General features: G+C 35.6%; 1 protein-coding gene and 1 pseudogene across 1 annotated transcript; one reads left to right on the forward strand and one right to left on the reverse strand.

Moving 5' to 3' along the window:
• Window positions 1–462: 462 nt before the first annotated feature.
• On the forward strand, window positions 463–1,608 carry LOC126830443 (glutamate receptor U1-like; the record flags this gene model as incomplete). The annotated part of the gene is made up of 2 exons (XM_056102881.1): window positions 463–640; window positions 1,481–1,608. Coding segments are annotated over 2 exons (306 nt in total), but the record flags the coding sequence as incomplete, so codon positions are not given.
• A 5,805-nt stretch (window positions 1,609–7,413) lies between these two features.
• LOC126830442 (uncharacterized) lies at window positions 7,414–9,537 on the reverse strand (annotated as a pseudogene).
• Window positions 9,538–21,106: the final 11,569 nt, after the last annotated feature.

A 21,106-nucleotide genomic window follows, 5' to 3' on the forward strand; every position in this document is an offset into this window, starting at 1 on the left:
TCGACTTTGGATCTTTTAAAAATGGCGGATAAATTCGACGGATATTCAAATAAAACAACTAATTATAAATCAGCTTCAGAGTGGATTATTTTATCTCATGAAAAACTTGATCTCGTTAATTTTCATTTACAGAACGTTCTAATACTGTTTTGTGACAACGATCGTTTTGTTTATCCCACTTCAGTTGTAGACGGAAGCTTACTACTGATCAACTGTCTCAATTACCAAGATACCCAATTGGAACCGTGGCAGCATTCAACTTGTTCGGCCAGTCGTTTGTTTCCAAATATCCAACACAGACACAACAAGCGGCATCTTGTTATAGGAACAATCGTATCACCTGTACCAAGCTTTTTACAACATTATGTTGACGACAAGAATCAAACGGTCTACACGGGAATTCTGGTGGAGCTAACTCAGCGATTGGCCCAACTTTTAAATTTTACATTCACATTTAAACTCGTCGCGGATGGCAATTACGGCGGCCAAAATGAAGTGGGGGAGTGGCAAGGGTTGGTAGGACAGCTAACTCGTCAAGAAGTAGACATTGTTATCGCAGATTTGAGTCTAACTAAAGAACGCTCTCGGGTGATCGACTTTATTTTACCGCCATTTCATACGACTAATTTGGCGGCTTTGTGCAAGAAAGGAATAAACACTGAGGATGACTGGATTAAAATATTTCGCCCATTCCAAGGTTGTATTTATTTAATAATTATAGCAACTATTGTTTTTGTGGCCATCTTGTTTTATTTATTAACGGCGTATTGTATCCGTTTACCTGGTGACGAAGGGGGAGGAGACTTCTTAGGGTCAAAAGACCTGATGCTGCCTCTGCTCCATATCTTCATATCGTTGCTTGGTGTGTTGTGTGCACGTGGTAACAGCCTAGAAACTAAGAATATGCCGATTAGGGTTTTGGTGGGTTCCTTTTCCATGTTATGTGTGATACTAAGCAGTGTTTATGTTGGTAATTTAACCGCCTCTCTAACGACCGTCAAATATACGAAACCATTTAATAATTTAGAGGAACTTGTAGAGCTACCTGATTGGAGATGGGGTATGCCTTACTTTGAAATATATGAACAAATTATGAATACTTCCAAGGACCCAATTCTGCAGAAAATATGGAAGGGACTGGTGGAATTTAACAAAACTGACCCAAGTACCTTTGCCATGGATACCAATGTCCACATTGACAAGCTTCTGACTTCGGGAAAAAAATATGTTTACATAGGTCCTGGTTCAAAATATCATATGTTGAACAGGAACGACTGTAATGTAGAAATAATTGATAGCATATATTCCTATTTTCCATCTGCCATTGCAGTCACCAAAAATTCCTATTTAAAATCAGATCTTGAATATGCAATGGGAAGATTAACAGATGGTGGATTTATCAAAACTTTGGAGGATAAACTGTACCAAGACAACCGTCCATCGAATTGCAAAATAAAAAAAGAGAAACGTCCTTTACAAGTGGATGATATTTCAGGTGCATTTTTCGTAGCTTTGATTGGGTTGGCTATCACACTATTAGTCCTGTTGGTAGAAATCATTGTGAAACAAATAATGGGAAGCAAGCTAGATAAATGCCGATATGCCTGACGAAACTGATCAAATAAGTGCGCTAAAGGATATATTTTGGTTCGTCTTTTATTAGTATTGTTTGAGATTAATACCGTCAATGCCTAATCTCATCTTATAAAGTATAAAACATTCTACTCGTAGGTAAAAATGGGTATTTTTATACGCCCATATGTTACCAGTTCTCAGTCCATCTCTTGCAATATGGCAACCGCTTGGCACGCACGGTTGATCAAAGGAACCAGGAAAAGGGATCATATTACTCCAGTATTGTGCGAACTTCACTGGCTTCCAATTAAATCTCGAATTAACTATAAAATATCATGAACATTTAAATCAATAAAGGGCACCGTTCCAGATTACATATCCGACCTACTTGTCAAACCACAACACTCTCGAACTCTGCGATCAAATAATAAAAAACAAATGTGTAGACGTTCTTTTAGATATGCTTCATCTGTACTTTGTAACTCGATCGATCCTAATCGTCCCCTTAAAAACTCCAATCAACTAACATTTTCAGACGTCGGCTTAAAACATATCTGTTCCAGTTACACTTTGGAACCGAAGATCAATCATAAACTTGGCAAGGGCATTATGACCTAATTGTTACTATGGTGTTTGTGCGCGATATATGTTTCCGTATTATTATTATTTTTATTATTATTAAAACCACATATTCGGTACATTTATTTAATTCATCTAGCAATCAAATGTATTAACTTTCTTAACTGTAATTATGGGCATGCTTTAAAGGGGCATTAGGTACGATTTGATAACGAGCTGACAGTTCTTGCTATAATAGATAAAATATAGATATTGAGAAGAGAATATGCTGAAAATGTCAGTCAAATTGCTTCACCCCGAACTTAGATATTAGTGATTCAATTTTAGCCTCGATCGTCATTACTACCGTAGTAACGATAATAAACAAAGTCTCCATTATCCATTTTTTACGGTTTTATCATCCACAACAAAACGTATTCAAATCCACTAAATGTCGCAGGCTAATCATGGCATCGAGAATTGATTATGGTCCTGATAATTAATGTCTAATTAATAATTTAGATAACATTTAAAGCCTCAAAAAAGACTGCATGTTAATATATCAACTAGAAGTTTGATTCAAGATGCATCATGTAACATAATTTAGAAAGTTTGAAAATAGCTAGTTAATGATCAATGGATATATTCAAAATTTTATTCAAATTACTTTATTCTGGGCGAAGTTTTGAACGTTTGAAGTGTTGATAAGAATAGTGCCATTTTCTACAATAATACACGATGTCTCGATTTTTCGTTAACCGATATCAAATAGCGCGGTCGCTCTAATCCAATCAATATCTAAGCCATCCGATGATCTATGAATTTGTTAAAATATAAATAAATGATTGACTTTAATTGAAAAGAAAATATATCATAATTAAATAAACCAGACTACACGCATTAAGTTAGGAGTCATTCTACAAATAGACCGCTATATCTGAGGTGGAAGATACAACAATGAGTAGTAGTTTCTTTGGGTGAGCAATATACTTCGAGATGAAATGATATGGAGTTTAACTGTTCTGCTTCGACTGGGCTTATGAAGACGGAATATACTTGGAAATACGTATCAGGGTATAAATATTTAAGCAAGATCCGAACTCTGTGTGTGTGTTCAGTACCACGAAGAAGTTGGTTATTTATCTTAAGCAGCCTAGGTTATTGATTTCACGCGATTCTAAAAATAACTGATCAAGATAACCAATTAATATAAACTTTATTGTTTTAAAGGTGTGACATAGTGTAAAGTACATTTGTAATATTAAGATTCGATATTTGCGAATTGATAAATATTTATTTTATGTTGTGCTATAAAATAATCGACGATGGAATCAGAGCAAAACAACGATCGTGTTGAAACGGTTTCACGGTCAGCATAGGGAACAATTTATATTTAATACAACTTTATAGATTTACTATATCAAACAGTTGTGTACCCTTGTCATAGGTGCAAATAAAGATGCCGGGGGGAATTTTAGTAAACCCGTGCGTGAGACAAACGTTTCACTAAAATTGGTTCCACTACTGATGTCTACCGCCATACTCCAGCAGTGGCTCGTTCTACGGAGTTCCTTTAAGCAAGTTTTTTTTAGTCAAATGACTACAAAAAGGTTACTGGCCTATAGCTCCCTTAATTTACACATAAACTGACCCCAAACTGTACTGCTCATAGCTTAAGATATAAAAAAAACAATTCCCATTGAAATAAAGGTGAAGCCCTACCGCATAATTATATGATTTGAAGAAAACCAACTGCTACGCGAAATTTCTCTCTTATCCAACTTAAAATGTTCGCCCAGTCAGAAATAGCATGCGCACTGCATCTCACGTGATCTTACGTCACCTTCCATATATGGCCTTCATGACCATAATTATAATTATACTAATGACTTTAGCGTGGGAAAAAATGTCCGAAACAATAATAGACCGTGTGTTGCGGAGGATGGGTATTCATTTCTCCCTCAAACGTGAACAAAAATTGATTATTGACTATGTTGTTCAGAGGTCGGATGTAATGGCCGTCTTGCCAACTGGATTTGGCAAATTTTTAACATTTATGAACCCATTAATTTTAAATGAGGTAAGAATTTTTCGTCAAAAGTTAACAGAAAAAAATTAATGAATGAATAAAATCGGGTTTAATCAATTCATTTTTGATAATTAATTTTAAAAACTAAATATGTTAACAAACTTTTTATGTTTATGTGTTTTGATTTTTGTTTTCACTTTATATGATCGATTAATTCATTGTGTGTTTTAGATGTATCATGGCAAACAGCACACTGTTTTGGTGATATCCCCACTAAAGACCTTAATGAAGGACCAAGTTAACATTCTAAACAGGCAATCCATTCTATCCGTAGCAATAATGGAGGAAACAAATGTAAAAGGTGTGTCTTCAGATTGTCAGTTTTCCACAGATTGGGCTTTGTTTCATTTCTAAAATATGCTCTTTAAACTTGCACGGATAACAATTAATAATACAATATGATATGCATTTATTTTTTCCATCTATTTGTAGATTTAGAAGGCGGAAATTTTCAAGTATTTTTTTTCCTCTCCAGAATCCATTGTTTTACCTAGATGGAGGAAAGCACTGAAAGAAAATTGTGGAAAAAAACATGCGTATTGGTGTATGATGACTGATGAGGCACACTGCATTTCCTCTTGCATTTCCTTAAACGAGGGTTGGGTGACCGAACAGTTTGGGTGTGCGCGTTGGATCATAAGGTCTATCATTGAGTAAAGTGGCTTGGTTTTGATTCCCACTTCTACGTGACAAGGAGTGGGGTCGCTTGTTCAATCTCGTGTATTTTTTCTGGGTCCTCCAACTGCAAAAGATCCGTACATGCAAGCGAATTATAGAAATAAAACTGCTTTAAAATATTTTGAACATAGTTTTTTTTATACCATTATCTTTTATTAAAATTGTTATGGTTTGATTTCCGACCAACACATAGACAAATTACACTTCTTCAAAGCTTATATGATGCGCCAAACCTTGTCCTGACAGCAACAAGATAAATTCAAGAGGATGTATTTGATGTATTAGGTTTTAAAAAAGAGAAAACACAAGTTGTAGCTACTTTGGTGATAGGTAATGAAAGACTAGTCTTATATGTTACAGCTCAAGTTTAAATGAAAACTTAACATGGATTTTGATGTTATGTTCTAATTATGTGCTCAAAAGCAATATTCTGCTTGATTTGTTGTACACCTGCCAAAAAATCGACTGAAAACTTTTGCTAGACAGAGAAGTTCATGGAGTGGAAATTAACGCCATCTATCTAGTATCGTACGTCGAATTGCAAAACCGCGTGTTAGAGGATATGAAAACGTAAACGAACATATGTTCGTTTTCGTACCGATTCGAACGTTCCCTATTATCGTCTAGGACTTTCTTTGACTTCATGTTGTGATAACTATTTCCAATGATCAATTAAGTCTGAAACACTGTTTTTGTTGTTGCTATGTTTATATATCGAATACAGCAAACTACAAAGTTTAAATACAGGAAAACTACAACATCGATTATAGATACTTTAGGAGTTATTAAAATATCCACAGTCTGTGTTTAACATCCTTTAAAACTCTGACCTAACGGCTAGGATTGTTTGAAGGGAAATGTAACCTCGATCTTTCCTGTATAGAAAGTATAATGCGTCGTCTATTAGGATGGCACGATTGCCATTTGTGGGTTAGTGCTTCGGATAGGCACCGTTTTACGTCAACACTATTCTAGTTAATTGTACTAATCCGTGCACGAGATGACTGGACTATAGTTGGGGTAAGTGACCATACGCGTGCCCTTTATATCAGAAGGTCAGTCATCGAGTCAAGTGGCGTTGTTTCCATCCCCTGCTTGTACGTGACAAGGAGTAGGGTCCCCTGCCCAAACTCGTGGGTTTTCTTCACGGTCCTTTCTTCGACTGCTAAAGACCCTTGCACTGTGAATTATTGAAATAAAATTGAACCATATGTTAGTCTCTCTAATGCTGTATTATTGTGTACTGCGTTCCCTTCGCAGCCCTAGCATATTCTTAGACATCCAGGCATCAAGTGAAAAATTTCAAGAAGAGCTACAATGGTTGTTAAGTTTCATTGAAAATGGTAACAAAAGGGTCATCCTTTATGTTCGGTCATTAAACCACTGCTACCAAATATATCTTTGGTTGATGGCATCAATAAATTTTATTGATAAAGATATAGATACAACTGATAAATTAGATATGTTTCATGCCAATACTGATAATAATTCCAAAGATCAAATACTGAAACAATTTGTTGACGAAAATGGAAATATCAAGGTTTTGGTAACCACTGTAGCCTTTGGTATGGGAGTAAATATTTCCAATATTGATGTTGTTGTTCATTGGGGTTTACCACCATCAGTTTTTGTGTCCGAAAAGCAATTTTAGAAAAGGTTTTAATCAAAGGTATGAATGAACATGACATTGATACATGCAGAAACTTCTAATCATTGTACTGTACATGTACAAGTAATTGTAAATGCAAACCATATCAATGCTGTATTGTTTGCCTAAATTTTTGTATCTGTCCATCGAATATCAGTAATGCCTTTTCACATGTTGTATTTGATAAATAAAAATCATTTACTCTGCTTCTTTAATTTTATTTACCACGTATTTTTCCCCTAGCCATTTCTGATTTAAGCCTTGTTAGACGGCTTTTCAAATTCTTTGTTGCAATGTTTTTATGAATGTTGAGATCCATGTCTGGGAATGTGAAGAGACATCGCCCTTGTTGGGATTGGAATATGTTCTCGTCGAACATAATGAAACAAATTCATTTATATCCTTGTTCTTGTCTGCTTTATCATGTGCATAGATAGTTCACACCTCTGGTGAAGTCGCGTCAGGGTAAAAGTCCACGGCATATTGTTTGCATTTTCATTGAACAAATACCCAAGGTTGTTCAGAAGTGAAAAAAATGAAAATCTTCTATAAACTAAATTCAAAAATATGCCAAATAAAAGAATAAAAATATATCTAAAGTTTACTTCTTCCACGATATTCTGACATTCATTCTTGAAATTACTTGACAATTGAAGCAATATAGTAAAATGCATATATACCATTTATCACAGACGAGACATTATGTCAAAATCGGGTACTCCTTTCATGTTCTGACGTCACTAGGAGTCCGGAAAATATGATTGGCACCTTGTGAGTATACGCACACGTTACATGCGCTGGGAACAATATGAACTCACGTATTCCAGTAGTTTGAATCAGATTCCTTTTGTAACCGCTTCTAACCTCATTTAAGTTCACGAAAGACATCCCAGCTGAATTTGAAGCTTTCTTTTACGTTGGTGGTGACATTTGTGTGATTGAAATAAATAGTTTTGAGGTGGTGTAGTGTGGCCTTCTCCCTGCCGCTACAGGTTTTATACAATATGTCATAGATATCTTGAGAAAGAAATAAAGTAAAACAATGATGTTAATTTGCACCATCTTGTTAAATACAAAACATATTGACCACAAGCAGAAAATAAGTCGTTTCATATTGTTTGTGGAGGTGAGCTTGTACCTAACAAGAAGTAGCGTCGCATACACAACCTCGTTGAGTTTTCCGGGTCTTCCATTTCCTCACCCAGCTAAAAACAAACTACACGTATTTGAATTATTGAAATAAAAAATTTAAACCATAATAGTCTTGCAGTGACCTAGTTTGTGTCGGGAGAACACATGTTAGTACTAATATTGTAAATTATTGTACCTGAAGTAATAAACACCGTTTATGTCATTCTTGAATGTTTAGCACAAGGCCCTGTAGTTGTGTCCATGGCGAGGCTGCATTTATCCGTGCACTCTGAGCGTCATTTCCTCTCTTAAGACCATCAGCATGTAAAGGGATAATTGGTTTAATTGGAGCATATTGGTGATAACTCTCCATTATATCAGAAACTTTGGATTCACCCAGGGGAACCTGAAATATAGATTGTTTACAGTCGTTACCGTGATATTTGTATGTCGCCAATCATGAATAGCTTTATGCCTGTACTCTTCACAGAATATATAGAGATTTAATGTAAAATACATTCAGTTTTTTTGCACATTCACCGAGCAATATTTTATTAGTGATAAGACATTTCAGATTATGTTTCCAATTAGGATCTGTAACTTTATCAAACTTTACTGTATACTTGGTTTGTGACCATATTATTTACACAGGAGCTGAAATAAATCCATTGACTCACTTACCAGCATGCTCTTTTTGCCAGATTCTTTGGAGTACTGATGTTTGATATGGCATACAATATCTTCATTGATGCCACCAAATACTGGTATATACCTACATAGGTTTCTAGTTACCATTGTTGTCATTTCAGAACGTAAATCAATCTCGTCCGTTTCAGAAGGCAAATAGGGCTCTATTGGAATTTTCAAAATGTCACACAGGCTTGGGTCCCCATCTGACAAATGCAAAGTAGGAATTCTGTCCAGAGCCACATAACTCTGTACCATGTTAAAAATTTTGTTTTTGCTATCTCGGTTCTGATGTCTAACCGACACCTTCTGATTGACATTATCAAAACAAATGGAAAAGCATGGTGGACCTAGAAGTAAAATAGAGACATAGTGTAATGTCTTATGTTAATAATAACAGCCAACAGTGAGGCTGATGTCCCCCGCCGAAACTCCAAAATAAATAGATGACACATATAGCATATTTATTTTTCTCAAAAGTATTATGCAATCAAACTGATTATCAACTATACACCAAGTTTCATCACTATCGGATAGAATCGAGATTATCTTGTTCCAAAGCATCGTCCAATGAAATTGCTCAGCTTTAGCTCGAAATGTTAATCATTTAACTTAGTCAAGACATTCACCTAATGAACATTTACATCAAGTTTAAACATTCTACCTCCAAAGTCTTGACCAATCAAATTGCCTATCGCTCCGTAGCCTAAGCAGAGAATTCTCCTCATCGAACTTAGTCAAGGTAATGATCTAATGAATTCATACTCGGGAGTTTCGTCACTCTCACTTAATTAAAACTAAAGTTATCCTGCCCCAAAGCTTCAATCAATCAGATTGCTCATCTCTGCTTACCGTAAGCAGACAATGTTTATCATCGAACTCCATCAAGGCATTCGCCTAATAAACACCTACACCAACATCCTAGCTCAATTAGAATGAGAGTTATTGTGTTCCAAAGTCTCGACCAATCAAACTGCTTATCGCTCTGCTTACCCTGAGCAGAAAATGCTCATTATCGAACTTAGTCAAGGCATTGATGTAATAAAACTATACACTAAATTTCATCACTCTCACTTAATTAGAACTAAAGTCATCGTGTCACAAAGCATCAACCAATCAAATTCCTTATCTCTACTTACCCTAAGCAGAAATGCTCACCTTCGAACTTCATCAAGGCATTGACCTAAGAAACACCTACACTAAGTTTTAACTTTATACCTAAATAAGAAGGAGAGTTATTGTGTTCCAAAGTTTCGGCCAATCAATTTGCTTATCGATCTGCTTACCCGGAGCAGAAAATTCTCATTATCGAACTTGGTCAAGGTATTGATGTAATGAAACTACACACCAGGCATTGGCTAATAAATACCTACACTAAGTTCTAGTCAATGTATCCCAAAATGTGTGATAGACGGGCGGATGAACGCATTATAATAGTCCCCTGCTTTCTTAGAAAAGGCGGGGGACAATAAGCAGAAAATCATCAAAGATGGAATATTATTTTGGGGCTTTTATTACGTAAAAATCATGTTTCATTGAATTTATAATGAAATTTTAGTGATAAAATTGATTTCAGTTTTTATAGGTTATAAGGGAATCAGCAGGGGTCCGCTGAAATAGTTCAGTACACCTATCTCTTTCGCAAATTTTTCACCACTAGCTCTAAAATGAATTTTATCTGTGATAAACATACTTTTATTTTCAATTGTGCTTGATGTTTCATCTGTTGATGTTGGAGTTTGTACTCAAATAATTGTAGAAGCTTTTAACTGCAGAAGATTCATCACTTTCCATATTATCACTGTGCATATTATGGGATTGTTGAATCTGTAGAGACATCAAATTATGGTGGTAGGATTAGGTAATCTGAAATTGATTTTTCCACTCGTAAACACCAGCATTATAATTCTTTCTGATTCTATCGATTGCAGATCTTGATGGAGATATTCATGTGAGAACCCCAATAATAGACATCGGTGGACTAATGAACCCGCGGACTAGTGAGCATTCCTCATTCCTGTACACCGTCCTAAATGACTGAAACGTGCAAACACCTGAAATTAAGGGCTAGATGTATGAATATTTTGCCTCATGTTAAGATTAAGGGAGCAATTCATTCATTGGTTAGAACATCATATAACATGGGATAGCTTTTCATTATCAGCTAAGGAGAGTACATGTACAATTTTCATTTTAATTGAAATATACCTATACATTGTAACTATTTTGAAGTCAAAAAGAGGGAGAAAATGTCTTAAAAGTGGTAATCTTGGAGTAAAATGAGTACCAATGACATTTTTATTAGACGGACTTGTAGGGCTAATGTGTATAGTTAGCTCTCTTTTACAACATGCTAGCCATAACTGTAGTGAATTTAACTGCTGGAGTCGGAGAACGAATCCAGCTCCATCGGAATGAAAAACACCGTCTATTTAACAGATCTCAATAACTACGAGAACATATCAGAAGCAAGTTATCCCACCGAGAATACACCTTGTTACGTGAGATACAGACCAACAGCCAACTAGACAACATCAAGAAGAAACAAACCAGAAAATGTGCAATACTAAAAGACCAATAATAGCAACACCAAGAATGAATACCTAACCAAGGTATTAACAGATGACCATATCAATCTACTGCCCCGTGGATTACAGTTTGTTCCATGTCGCAAACCAAACTATGACATCTACATTGAAAGAGGTCTTCGTCAGTTAAAACCTGGTGGCAATAACCTAAGTAAGAAAGAACAACAAGCCTTAAAAGAACTAAAAACAGATCGGTCTCCTTTATCAGTTATTCTGATAAAGGCAACGCTACAGTCATCTTGAACACTCCAGAGTACCAAACTATGGTTTCCAATCTCCTAAACGACACCAACACGTACAGACGCATCCGCAAGCATCCCACCGAAGCCCATTTGAAGAAACATGAAGAGAAAGTTAAAAGCAAAACCAAATTAAAGCTGATGTATATTATCAGTTGAGACCTAACCAGCAACTACCACCATATGGAAGAGCAACAATTAAAATCCATAAGAATCCCATGAAAGCGCGTCTACTAATATGTTCTAAAGACACAGTATATTATAATACCGCAAAATACTTGTCAAAACTACTGTCACCATTAGGGAAATCATCTTCGTTTATTAAAGATGCAAGCGATCCGTGTCAAAACCTGAAAACCATCCAAAAACCTGGCCAAATGATATCCTATGATGTAGTTGATTTATTCACTAATGTTCCACGGAAAGAAGCCCTAGAAACTATTCGGAATCAACTACATCGGCTGGACTCTCCAATTCACCCCACCTTCACAACTGAAACCATCATACTTCTTATCGAAGAATATATTAATTCCACATATTTTACATGACATCGTCATGTCAGCTTTCGAAGAAACAGCATTAGAATCCTCCCCAATCAAACCTTAATGTTGGTACAGAAAAGTTGACGATACGTTCGCTGTGATCAATGAAGATGACGACCCTGCAACCCGTCTGCAACACCTCAACAGCCAGCATCAACGAATCCAATTTACGATGGAAACAGAAAAAGGCACAGCCTACCGTTTCTGGATATAAACATTACTAACGACGGTGGTAATCTAAAGACATCCGTGTTCCGTAAACCGACACACACTGACCAATACATTCATTTCAAATCAGCCAACCTACCAGTAACAAAATATCTACAGTTTCCACTCTAACTAGACGTGCAATTAATATTTGTCATGATAACCAATTAAGCTAGGGTTTCATGATTGTTAACTTATGGTTTCTCTTGTTTTTCTTCAATGTACCTATATACAACACAGGGAATATGATAAGCGGTATCATATATTTATTTGATTAGCAGAAATTTTTGAAACTTGAGGGAATTTACGATACATGTTTCTTGTTCGAAATCAAGCGTGAAAAAAAATGTTTAACAAACCTGAATTACCGTTCGACGGCATATTCGACAGCCTCCGGTTGGAGATTTTTGAAAGGGGGGCAACTCTTCTATTATAATATAGTCGCGGTTGACCACGTCAACTCTTTTTGTACAACATATTATTACTGGATGGTCGTAACTAACACTCTGGATTCACGCTGTTGATTAAAGATGGCGTTGTCTGCTAAAAAATCAAAATCATCGGGTGTCCGTCTTTTGGCGGCAAAAGAATGGAAACGTAAATATGATGCCGATGATCATTGGCTTGATTATGATCTTGAATTGTCCGGCATCGTAAGTAGAATACAATGCCGAGTCTGTATTAAATATGAAAGTAGAGTATATCACATAAGAAACTTCTGTAGGGCCTTATGTATCGGAATGCCGGGACTGCTCTAAAGTCCGATAATATTCGCAAACACACAATTTCAGAACCACATTTGCAAAGCATAAACCTAAACAACAACTCTTTAGGTGTTTCCTTTTTTGGCATTTGTCAATCTCCATCGACATCCCAATGCCCATTGGCGGATGCTTTTGGCATTGCAGCGAAAGTAGAACGAGAACGGATTGAGAAACTCTTTGATGTAGCTTACACCCTTGCAAAAAAGGAAATTGCTTTTACAAAATTTGAATTATTTGTTCAATTAGAAAAAAAACACGGGGTACAGCTATAGGACAGTTATCGCAATCAAATTAAATGTCAGGAATTTACAAATATTATAGGTAATTCTTTAAATAATAAGATTGTTTCAGGTATTAATAATTCTGAGTTCTCAATTTTGATGGATAGTTGTACTGATGTAAGTGCACTCGAAAAAAAGGCCATTTATGTTTTATCTGTCCAATCAAATGGTAGAGTCGACAATAATTTTGTCAAGCTTAAGGAAGTAAAATCAGTTAATGCTGTTGGGTTAAAGGAGTGTTTGTGTGATGCCCTGTCAGAATTAGGTGTTGATGATTCGAATAAAAAGTTGGTTGGATTTATGTCAGATGGTGCTAGTGTAAACTTGGGGCCTAAATCAGGACTAGCTGTTAGGTTACAGACAGAGTTCAAGTGGCTTGTAATTATTCATTGTATGAACCATAGGCTTGAGTTGGTTGCTAAGGGTGTCTTTTCCTCAACTGATCTTTCAGAATTAATGTCAGTGCTTAATAGTCTAATGATCTTGTATAATAACAGACCAACACGTTTAAGAGAACTAAGACAGTTAGGTGGATTCAGCACAAACGGGCAGCATGTAATTCTCTGATTAAGTCTTTTCCAGTTATTGTCTTGCCACTTTGAGGGCCTTGCTTCAGATTGTTCTGTCAAAAAGACGACCAGGCTAAAATGCAAGATTTCAACTTCTTAAAGTATTTTCGTCTCTCAACTTCTTGAACCATTATCAAAACTTTCTTTCGAGTCGGGAATTGATTTGTTGTATGTCATGCCATGTCTTGAACACTGTTTAACATGGCTGTATCCGATTCAGCAATTGAATATAAAGGTGTAACTCTTTCATGCTGAAGTTCTGTTGACATCGAAATATTTGAAGAGGACAGAAAAATCATCTGTGAATCGGTAGAAAGGTTTGTTCGAACTAGGTTTAAAGATTTAAATGACAAACAAGTATTTCAAATTCTTAAATTAATTGATTTATCAATTTGGCCGAGAAGTAAACTAGAGTTAATAAATTATGGAAATGATGAAATAGATTTTTTTATAAATCATTTTCTTCAACTTCCTTCTAATAGAGATGTGGATACTGATTTAATTAAATCTGAATGGTTAGATCTGAAACTATTTTGGCTAAAAAATATCAGTCATTTAAAACCTCAAGATTGTATTGAAAATCAAAAGTGATTGGAGAAATCGTTTAGCTGAGCACACACTTGAGTCTTTGATGTTTATAAAATTAGAGGGTGTTGACCCCAGTCACTCTGATTCTACTGACTGTGTTAACATTTTTTTTTCTTAACCAATAGGAGACCTAACCAGTGATGATGTTCAAGAAAATCAGTAAACGAACATGAGTGAATAGAGAACAGCTCAATGACATGACAGTGATGTTTCATATGCTTCTTATTAAAGTTAAATCAATAAATTTTATTTGAAATAATTGTTTTAGTTTTTTACAACCAAACGTATGTTTGAAATAATATAACACTATAGGGTTATTTTAGGTCTAAGAAAAGTGTTCTGTTTAATATAGAAATCTTTACCTACATGATGTGTGACCTAAACTAGGGTAATGAAGTAGCTTGCATTACTCTGCTACTATCTTAGACTAACTCACAGACACTTATGTCAGTACCCATTTCTGGAAAGTAGGGTACTACTATCGTCCAGTCATCTCGGGCACAGATTAGTACAATTAACTAGAATAATGTTGACGTTAAACGGTGCCTATACGAAACACTTACCCAAAAATGGTAATTGTCCCGCCCTAATAGCTGCTGCATTATACTTCTATATATTATAGAGCGGGTTTGATTTACCTCAGACAATCATTCGGGGCCCAGGGGATCAACATACCTAGAGGCTAGGATGAACACATCATCTTAGCGCGAACGTTATGTAGAACTATCAAGAAGTATGTGGCTCTTCCCACGTTTAAGCCGTTAGGTCTGAGTTAGAATTAAAATAAAACCAAGTACGAACAATCCAAACCATAAGACATAATTCAAAGTCCTAAAAGGATATTAAACTCAGACCGTGGATAATTTAATAACTCAAAAAGTAACTATCATAGATATTGTAGTTTCGTGTATGTAGCCTTAGTAGTTTGCTGTATTCGTTAGATAAACATAGTAACAACATAAACGGTGTTCGAGAGTCAATTAATTGATGATGGAAATAATTCATCCAACAACGTGGAGTCCAATAAAACAAATCCCAATTCACAGAAATAAAGAGTTTAGCTAATAGCTCAGACTTAAGACATTTAACCACCTGCACAGAAAACCTGTTCAATAGGAGATGTGGTTCTGATACATGTATTGTAACTGTGTGAAACAGTTGTAATTAAAAGTACCAATCAGGGATTTTCATAGCCTGAATTAACTTAATTCAGTCAACCATTATAAACTTTTCGCTTTTACATTCCCATACACATACACACATAAACATAAGTTGTATATATTGGGAGGGGGATCACGTGGCTAAGTGGGTAAGACGCTGGCTCGCTAGCCTGGAGGTCGAGTGTTATATCCCTGCATTGGCCGAGAAAGTTTATTCAGATTTTCCGGCGTGGTTTTCCCTTGTCAGTGATGCAGGATGGAGGGCTTGACAAGGACAGCTGTCTAGTCGTTCGGATGGGACGAAAAACCGAGGCCCCGTGTACACATTGGCGTGCACGTTAAAGATCCCTTGGCAGTTGGAAATCGATATTAAAGTAGGCCGTAGCGCCGCTGTCCGGGCAAAATTTCCCTCATAGCACACTGTATGGCGTATGCCCGTCTTCATTAGCCCAGGTTAGGAGCAGAACGTGTACAGTAGGACGTTAAACCCCATTTCATTTCATTTCATATCATGTATATATTGGTAGATATTATGACCGTTATAGAGCATTCACTACAACACAGTGGAAATGTACTTATTTGCTATTCAATCAAGAGGAAGTGCTAATCGATTAGCACTTTTTCTTTAAACATTTAATGATTGCTAATCAACTATTTTTCCATATCATATTCCCTGATATAACACTGTCACAATTTTTTCGAAACGTCGTGTGTATATATGGTGATTGTTATCCATAGAACTGTGTTGTTATACGAAGGTACAAATCGATCACAATGTTTACATTTATAAAAACCTTTACATATCGATATAATGTCCCGGTAAACGCTGTCCCTCGTTTAAAGACATGAAGGGTCATTTTCAAGATTGAAAAAATGGCGGACTCAAACCACTTCGTAGCAAGGACGCAGAAATCTCAAACTACATGGAAAAGGGAAAGCAACTCGAAAATCTAAGACTCGACTACTGTACAACATAGATCAGAGTAGCAATAGAGAGATAATAGCTGTCCCCAACTTTTATCGTTTTGCCTGTAGGTGTGACCGCATTTGGGCAAGAAAGTGATAAAATTGAAATTTTCGTTCACATAGCACGCGGGTGTACGATTTAAATGAGTATTGACAGTGAAATGGTGTATTGTGAGTAATATAGTTTATTTTGGTCTTTTTTTTTATCCTAGGGTCACTATTCTGTGTTGGAAAATAATACGTTCGGCCTTGTTGGTGTCGAGACTTGCTTGCAACAAGATGGTGTATCTTTACCTTGCCCTTAACATTGGTGTTAATACAAAAGACTATTTTGGTCTATTTCCATGTGGAGGCAGACCACCATTAATTTCCCCATTGACTTCAATGTTAATTCTGGCCTCTTTGCCCACCTCCAACTTTTCCCCAAATTTCGTTGGGCTGAATGCTTTTCACTACAGACAGAGGAACAAATGGTCATGTCTTTGCACTAAAATGTGTATGAGGTTGACCACCAAAATTTGGAGATACACAAACTTTAAGAAGCATACTAAAAACATGTAACTAGTTGCCGTACATATCGCCGTAGCCAACCTGATAACCTTGTTATCCTTCCGCCTCAAAATCATGAATATTTTCCAAAACCTGGCAGAAAATGTTAATTCAAACCCTCTTCGTCCATTCTAGACCAAAAAATCAACAAAAATGGGCATGCAAAAGGGGAGAAAGGAGAGAGAGAATTGCTATAAATAGTCGAACTGGTACCGAGATGGTGAAATTTAATGGTGGTCTGCCTCCATGTAAGGGATAGAGTTATTTCCCTTTAAATGGATGCAGCGCCAGATAACCCTAGGTTATCCCGCATTGACTTTAATCAACCTTTCGGCAAGCTTTAACATTCACCCGAACACACACACTTTTTAAGCGACCTCCCTCCCCCCTGTCTCGTAATTCGTTCAATAAATATAACATTAAGGGGATGCTGCTTCCTCAATTATGGTACCATTCTACAACGTCAAAATATATATTTTCAAGTGCTACAGACAGTTCAACTATTAAAATACCTTTCGCCACACGAGATTAATCTGGATGTCAAATAAAACCTCCTGGAGCAATCGAATATTTAATAATGATACTGTCAGACCTTCTTGTTGGTATTATGTTCTGTTTGCAGAATATTATTCTCATTTGAGGAATTCACATATCTAACATATTTTGTGTTGTATATTTGCTTTAATAACAAATTACGCTAAATTTTGGATTGTGGTATTGGGTCACATAATATGAATGATGCTGTTTGATTAAAGATCCCCCACCAGCACACACACTCTTGTGTCCCAGTTTTAGTGAATCTGATCCGAGGTGTGAATTCGCTGTCGAGGTGGCCTAAGCCTAGCCTTGGTAGTTTAAACATATTTTATTGACAAATATCAAAAGGATTGAGCACAAGTTTCAAAAACTTATCCACCAAAAAAGCTAAAGCTAATAATTTATTCTAAGATGTAACTACTAACAATAACTTTTATTTAAATTTAAATCGTTTTGAAAGTTTGATATATTTGTGAACTTCAAGGAAAAGGTTTGTATTCATCTCAATTGACAATTCTGAATTGCCGCACAATAGGATATCTATATTTATCACAGAATAACTTGACAATGTATTTAATAGTTCAGCACGAATTACATCATATAAGTGACATTGCAGGAAATAGTGTTCGGCATTTTCTATAAATTTGCCACAAGAACATGTGGGATCATTCACAACGTTTATTTCATACAAATCATTTTGCAACGAACTACACCCATGCCGTATTCTAGTGTGAATAATATTTTCATGTCTATTACCTTTACAGTGGTAGATTGGCGCTTTATGTATTAATGAACGTAATTTTTGTTTGTATAGATATTTGAAGGATTTAAGAGTGGTTGATTGCTTTATGGGGTCCTCTAATAATTCCCAATCTCGAATTGTTGTGGGGAAGTACGAAGTTTGGTGTAATGCTGTTCTACAATAAGGATATCTATATTCGCTAATGTTTCTTAAATTGTATTTTTGTGGTGTTTGTTGATAATATTCTAGAATGTCATATAAGTATGCTGGGTTTCTCTGATTTTTAATTTGAAAAAATGTGGTTAGTCGCTTTTGTGTACGTCTGTCTGACAATTTATTCCATCCGGTTTCAAAATAAAGCGCTTCACGAGAACAAGTTTTAGTTAGTCCAGTCACAATCCTGGCAGCTTCTAGCTGTACCTTTTCAAGTTTTTCGGTATTGGAAACGTTACACCCATCCCACACTTCACATGCGTATTCCAATTTTGGCCTTATGAATATCAAATATACGTTATTTAGAGTTTGTCTATTAGAGGTGAATTTTAGTTTACGCAAAATATTTAATAATTTTGAGGTGGACGAGATAATAGTTTCTATATGGATGGTCCATTTGGCGTCATTTGAAAGGGTAATGCCCAAGTGTTTGTGACATTTAACCACTTCAAGTGCTTGATTATCGAATATCAGACTCGGATAATTTTCTGTTTTTTTGGAGCTAAATAAAATAGCTTTTGTTTTGTTTGGATTAAAGTTTATAAGCCAATTATTCGCCCAAATGTTGAGATTTGTCAGATCGTAGTTTAGGGACTGTTCTATCTCTGAAACTGACTGTTTGCTACACCCAAGTGCCGTGTCGTCTGCAAATAATCTAGCCACATTATGGAGTACATCTTGTACATCATTGATGTAAGTCAAAAACAAAAAGGGGCCCAAAACTGATCCCTGGGGAACTCCTGATTGAAGAGTAATTTCTGATGACACAGAGCCATTTACGAATACCCGTTGAGTCCGGTCTTGGACATAACTAGACAACCACGTAATTAGCATGCCTGAAACCCCATATTGACTTAATTTGTGTATCAAACCAGGTAAATATACGCGGTCAAACGCTTTAGATATATCGCAAAAAACATAGCAGGAATATAGTTGCTTATCTATTGCAGATGAGATATCATGATACACTTCTAAAAGTTGATGAACAGTAGAGTAGTTCGGTCGAAACCCTGATTGGTATTTGTACAAGAGATTGTTTTCATGAAAATAGTTAAACAGGTGTTTGAAAACTACCTTTTCTAATAATTTGCTCAAAGAACTTAATAGGCTTATAGGTCGGTAGTTTGAAACTAGAGAGCTGTCTCCTTTTTTATAGAAAGGTAGGACATTTGCTTTTTTCCAAATTGTTGGAAAAACGCCTGATTCTAGTGATTTGTTAAATATATATTTTAATGGTACACATATTGAGGTTTTGGTATATTTTAGTAACTTGTTACTAATATTATCAAATCCATTGGCTTTTTTCAATTTCAGTGTACTTATAAGATCTGCGATTTCCTTTTCTTCGACTAAAGGAATATCAAGTTGACAATTTGTTCGCTTATTGAATTTTGGTAATTCTCCTTGCTGAGTGTTATTTGAAATTGATCCGAAATAGTTGTTAAGTAATTCAGCTTTATCAAAATTTGAATGAGCAATTCTTCCATTGGGGTCTAAAAGTGGAGGAATATCATTTGATACATTTTGGCCTAATACTTTCCTTAAATTATTCCAGTAATTCTGGCTATTTGTATCGTTAGAATTCAAGAAATTTGTGATTTCTTCTTTGTATTTTGTTTTTAACGCTTTTTTAAAATTATTTACTTTATTTCTTTGAACTTTGTATTTTCTTAAATCGCATTCATGTTGTGTTTTCAAAGCTTTTTTGTGTAACCTGTTTCTGATTCTTATCGCTCTACGTATTTCTGTATTGAACCACGGTTTGTCAGTTAGTCTTATAGTTATTGATTTCTGTTTCACGAAATTTTAACTAAGATAAAATCCAAATTTTAGTAATTTGATTGGATAGTATTATTAGATTGGTTTTAGTGCTTAGCCAATCAAAATTGGAGTATCTACTAAAATTTGGATTTTATCTTAAGTTAAAATTTCGTGAAACAGGGCCCAGTTCATAACATCATCTATTGTACGTTGAACTTGTAATAATAATAACAACGATTTTAATAACTGTATCAATTAAATCAACCTATCCGTAATATTGGACATTAAATTTGTATTAAATAATAACAACAATTTGATTAACTGTATCAGTTAAATCAACCTGTTCATAACATCATCTATTGTACGTTGAATTTGTAATACATAACAACGATTTTCATAACTGTATCGATTAAACCAACCTATCTATAATTTTCGACGTTAAATTTGTAATAAATAAAAACAACAATTTTAATAATTGTATCAATTGCCACTCAGTAATTAACAGTTATTGTATTCTATAGACTTTGTATCCTATATAGGCTATATAACGTCGGCCTTTGTAACACGTGTTCTAGATTAACCCGTTTGGATCAGGATACAGAGGTAATTGTATTGCCTAATCTCTAATCCTTGAGATAAGTGTTGCTATATTGTATGGACGTATGTGGAAGTCATGTATACCCTACCTCAACATTGCAAATCCCAATTAGCTTTCAACCAGGTTAATCTCATATGCTATTTCTAAGAGGGGGAGTGGGGTCATGACTAGGTCATTCCGGGACTAAATTCAATTTCATTTCAACAATTCAATTGCGCGTAAGGTCTTTACCTTGTGAGAGGAAATCGGACGACCCGAAGAAAATCCATGAGGTTGTACAAGCAACACTACTTCTTGTCACGTACAAACGTGGAATCGAAACCACGCCACTTGACGCAATTACAAACCTTATGATCTAATGTTCACGCGTAAAACCATTCGGTCAACAAACCCCCTGGTATTTCCAAAAGCGACAGGTCAATCATTTCTGAATTAC

This window comes from Patella vulgata, chromosome 8 (genome assembly GCF_932274485.2).
Source record: "Patella vulgata chromosome 8, xgPatVulg1.2, whole genome shotgun sequence".
Classification (NCBI taxonomy): domain Eukaryota; kingdom Metazoa; phylum Mollusca; class Gastropoda; family Patellidae; genus Patella; species Patella vulgata.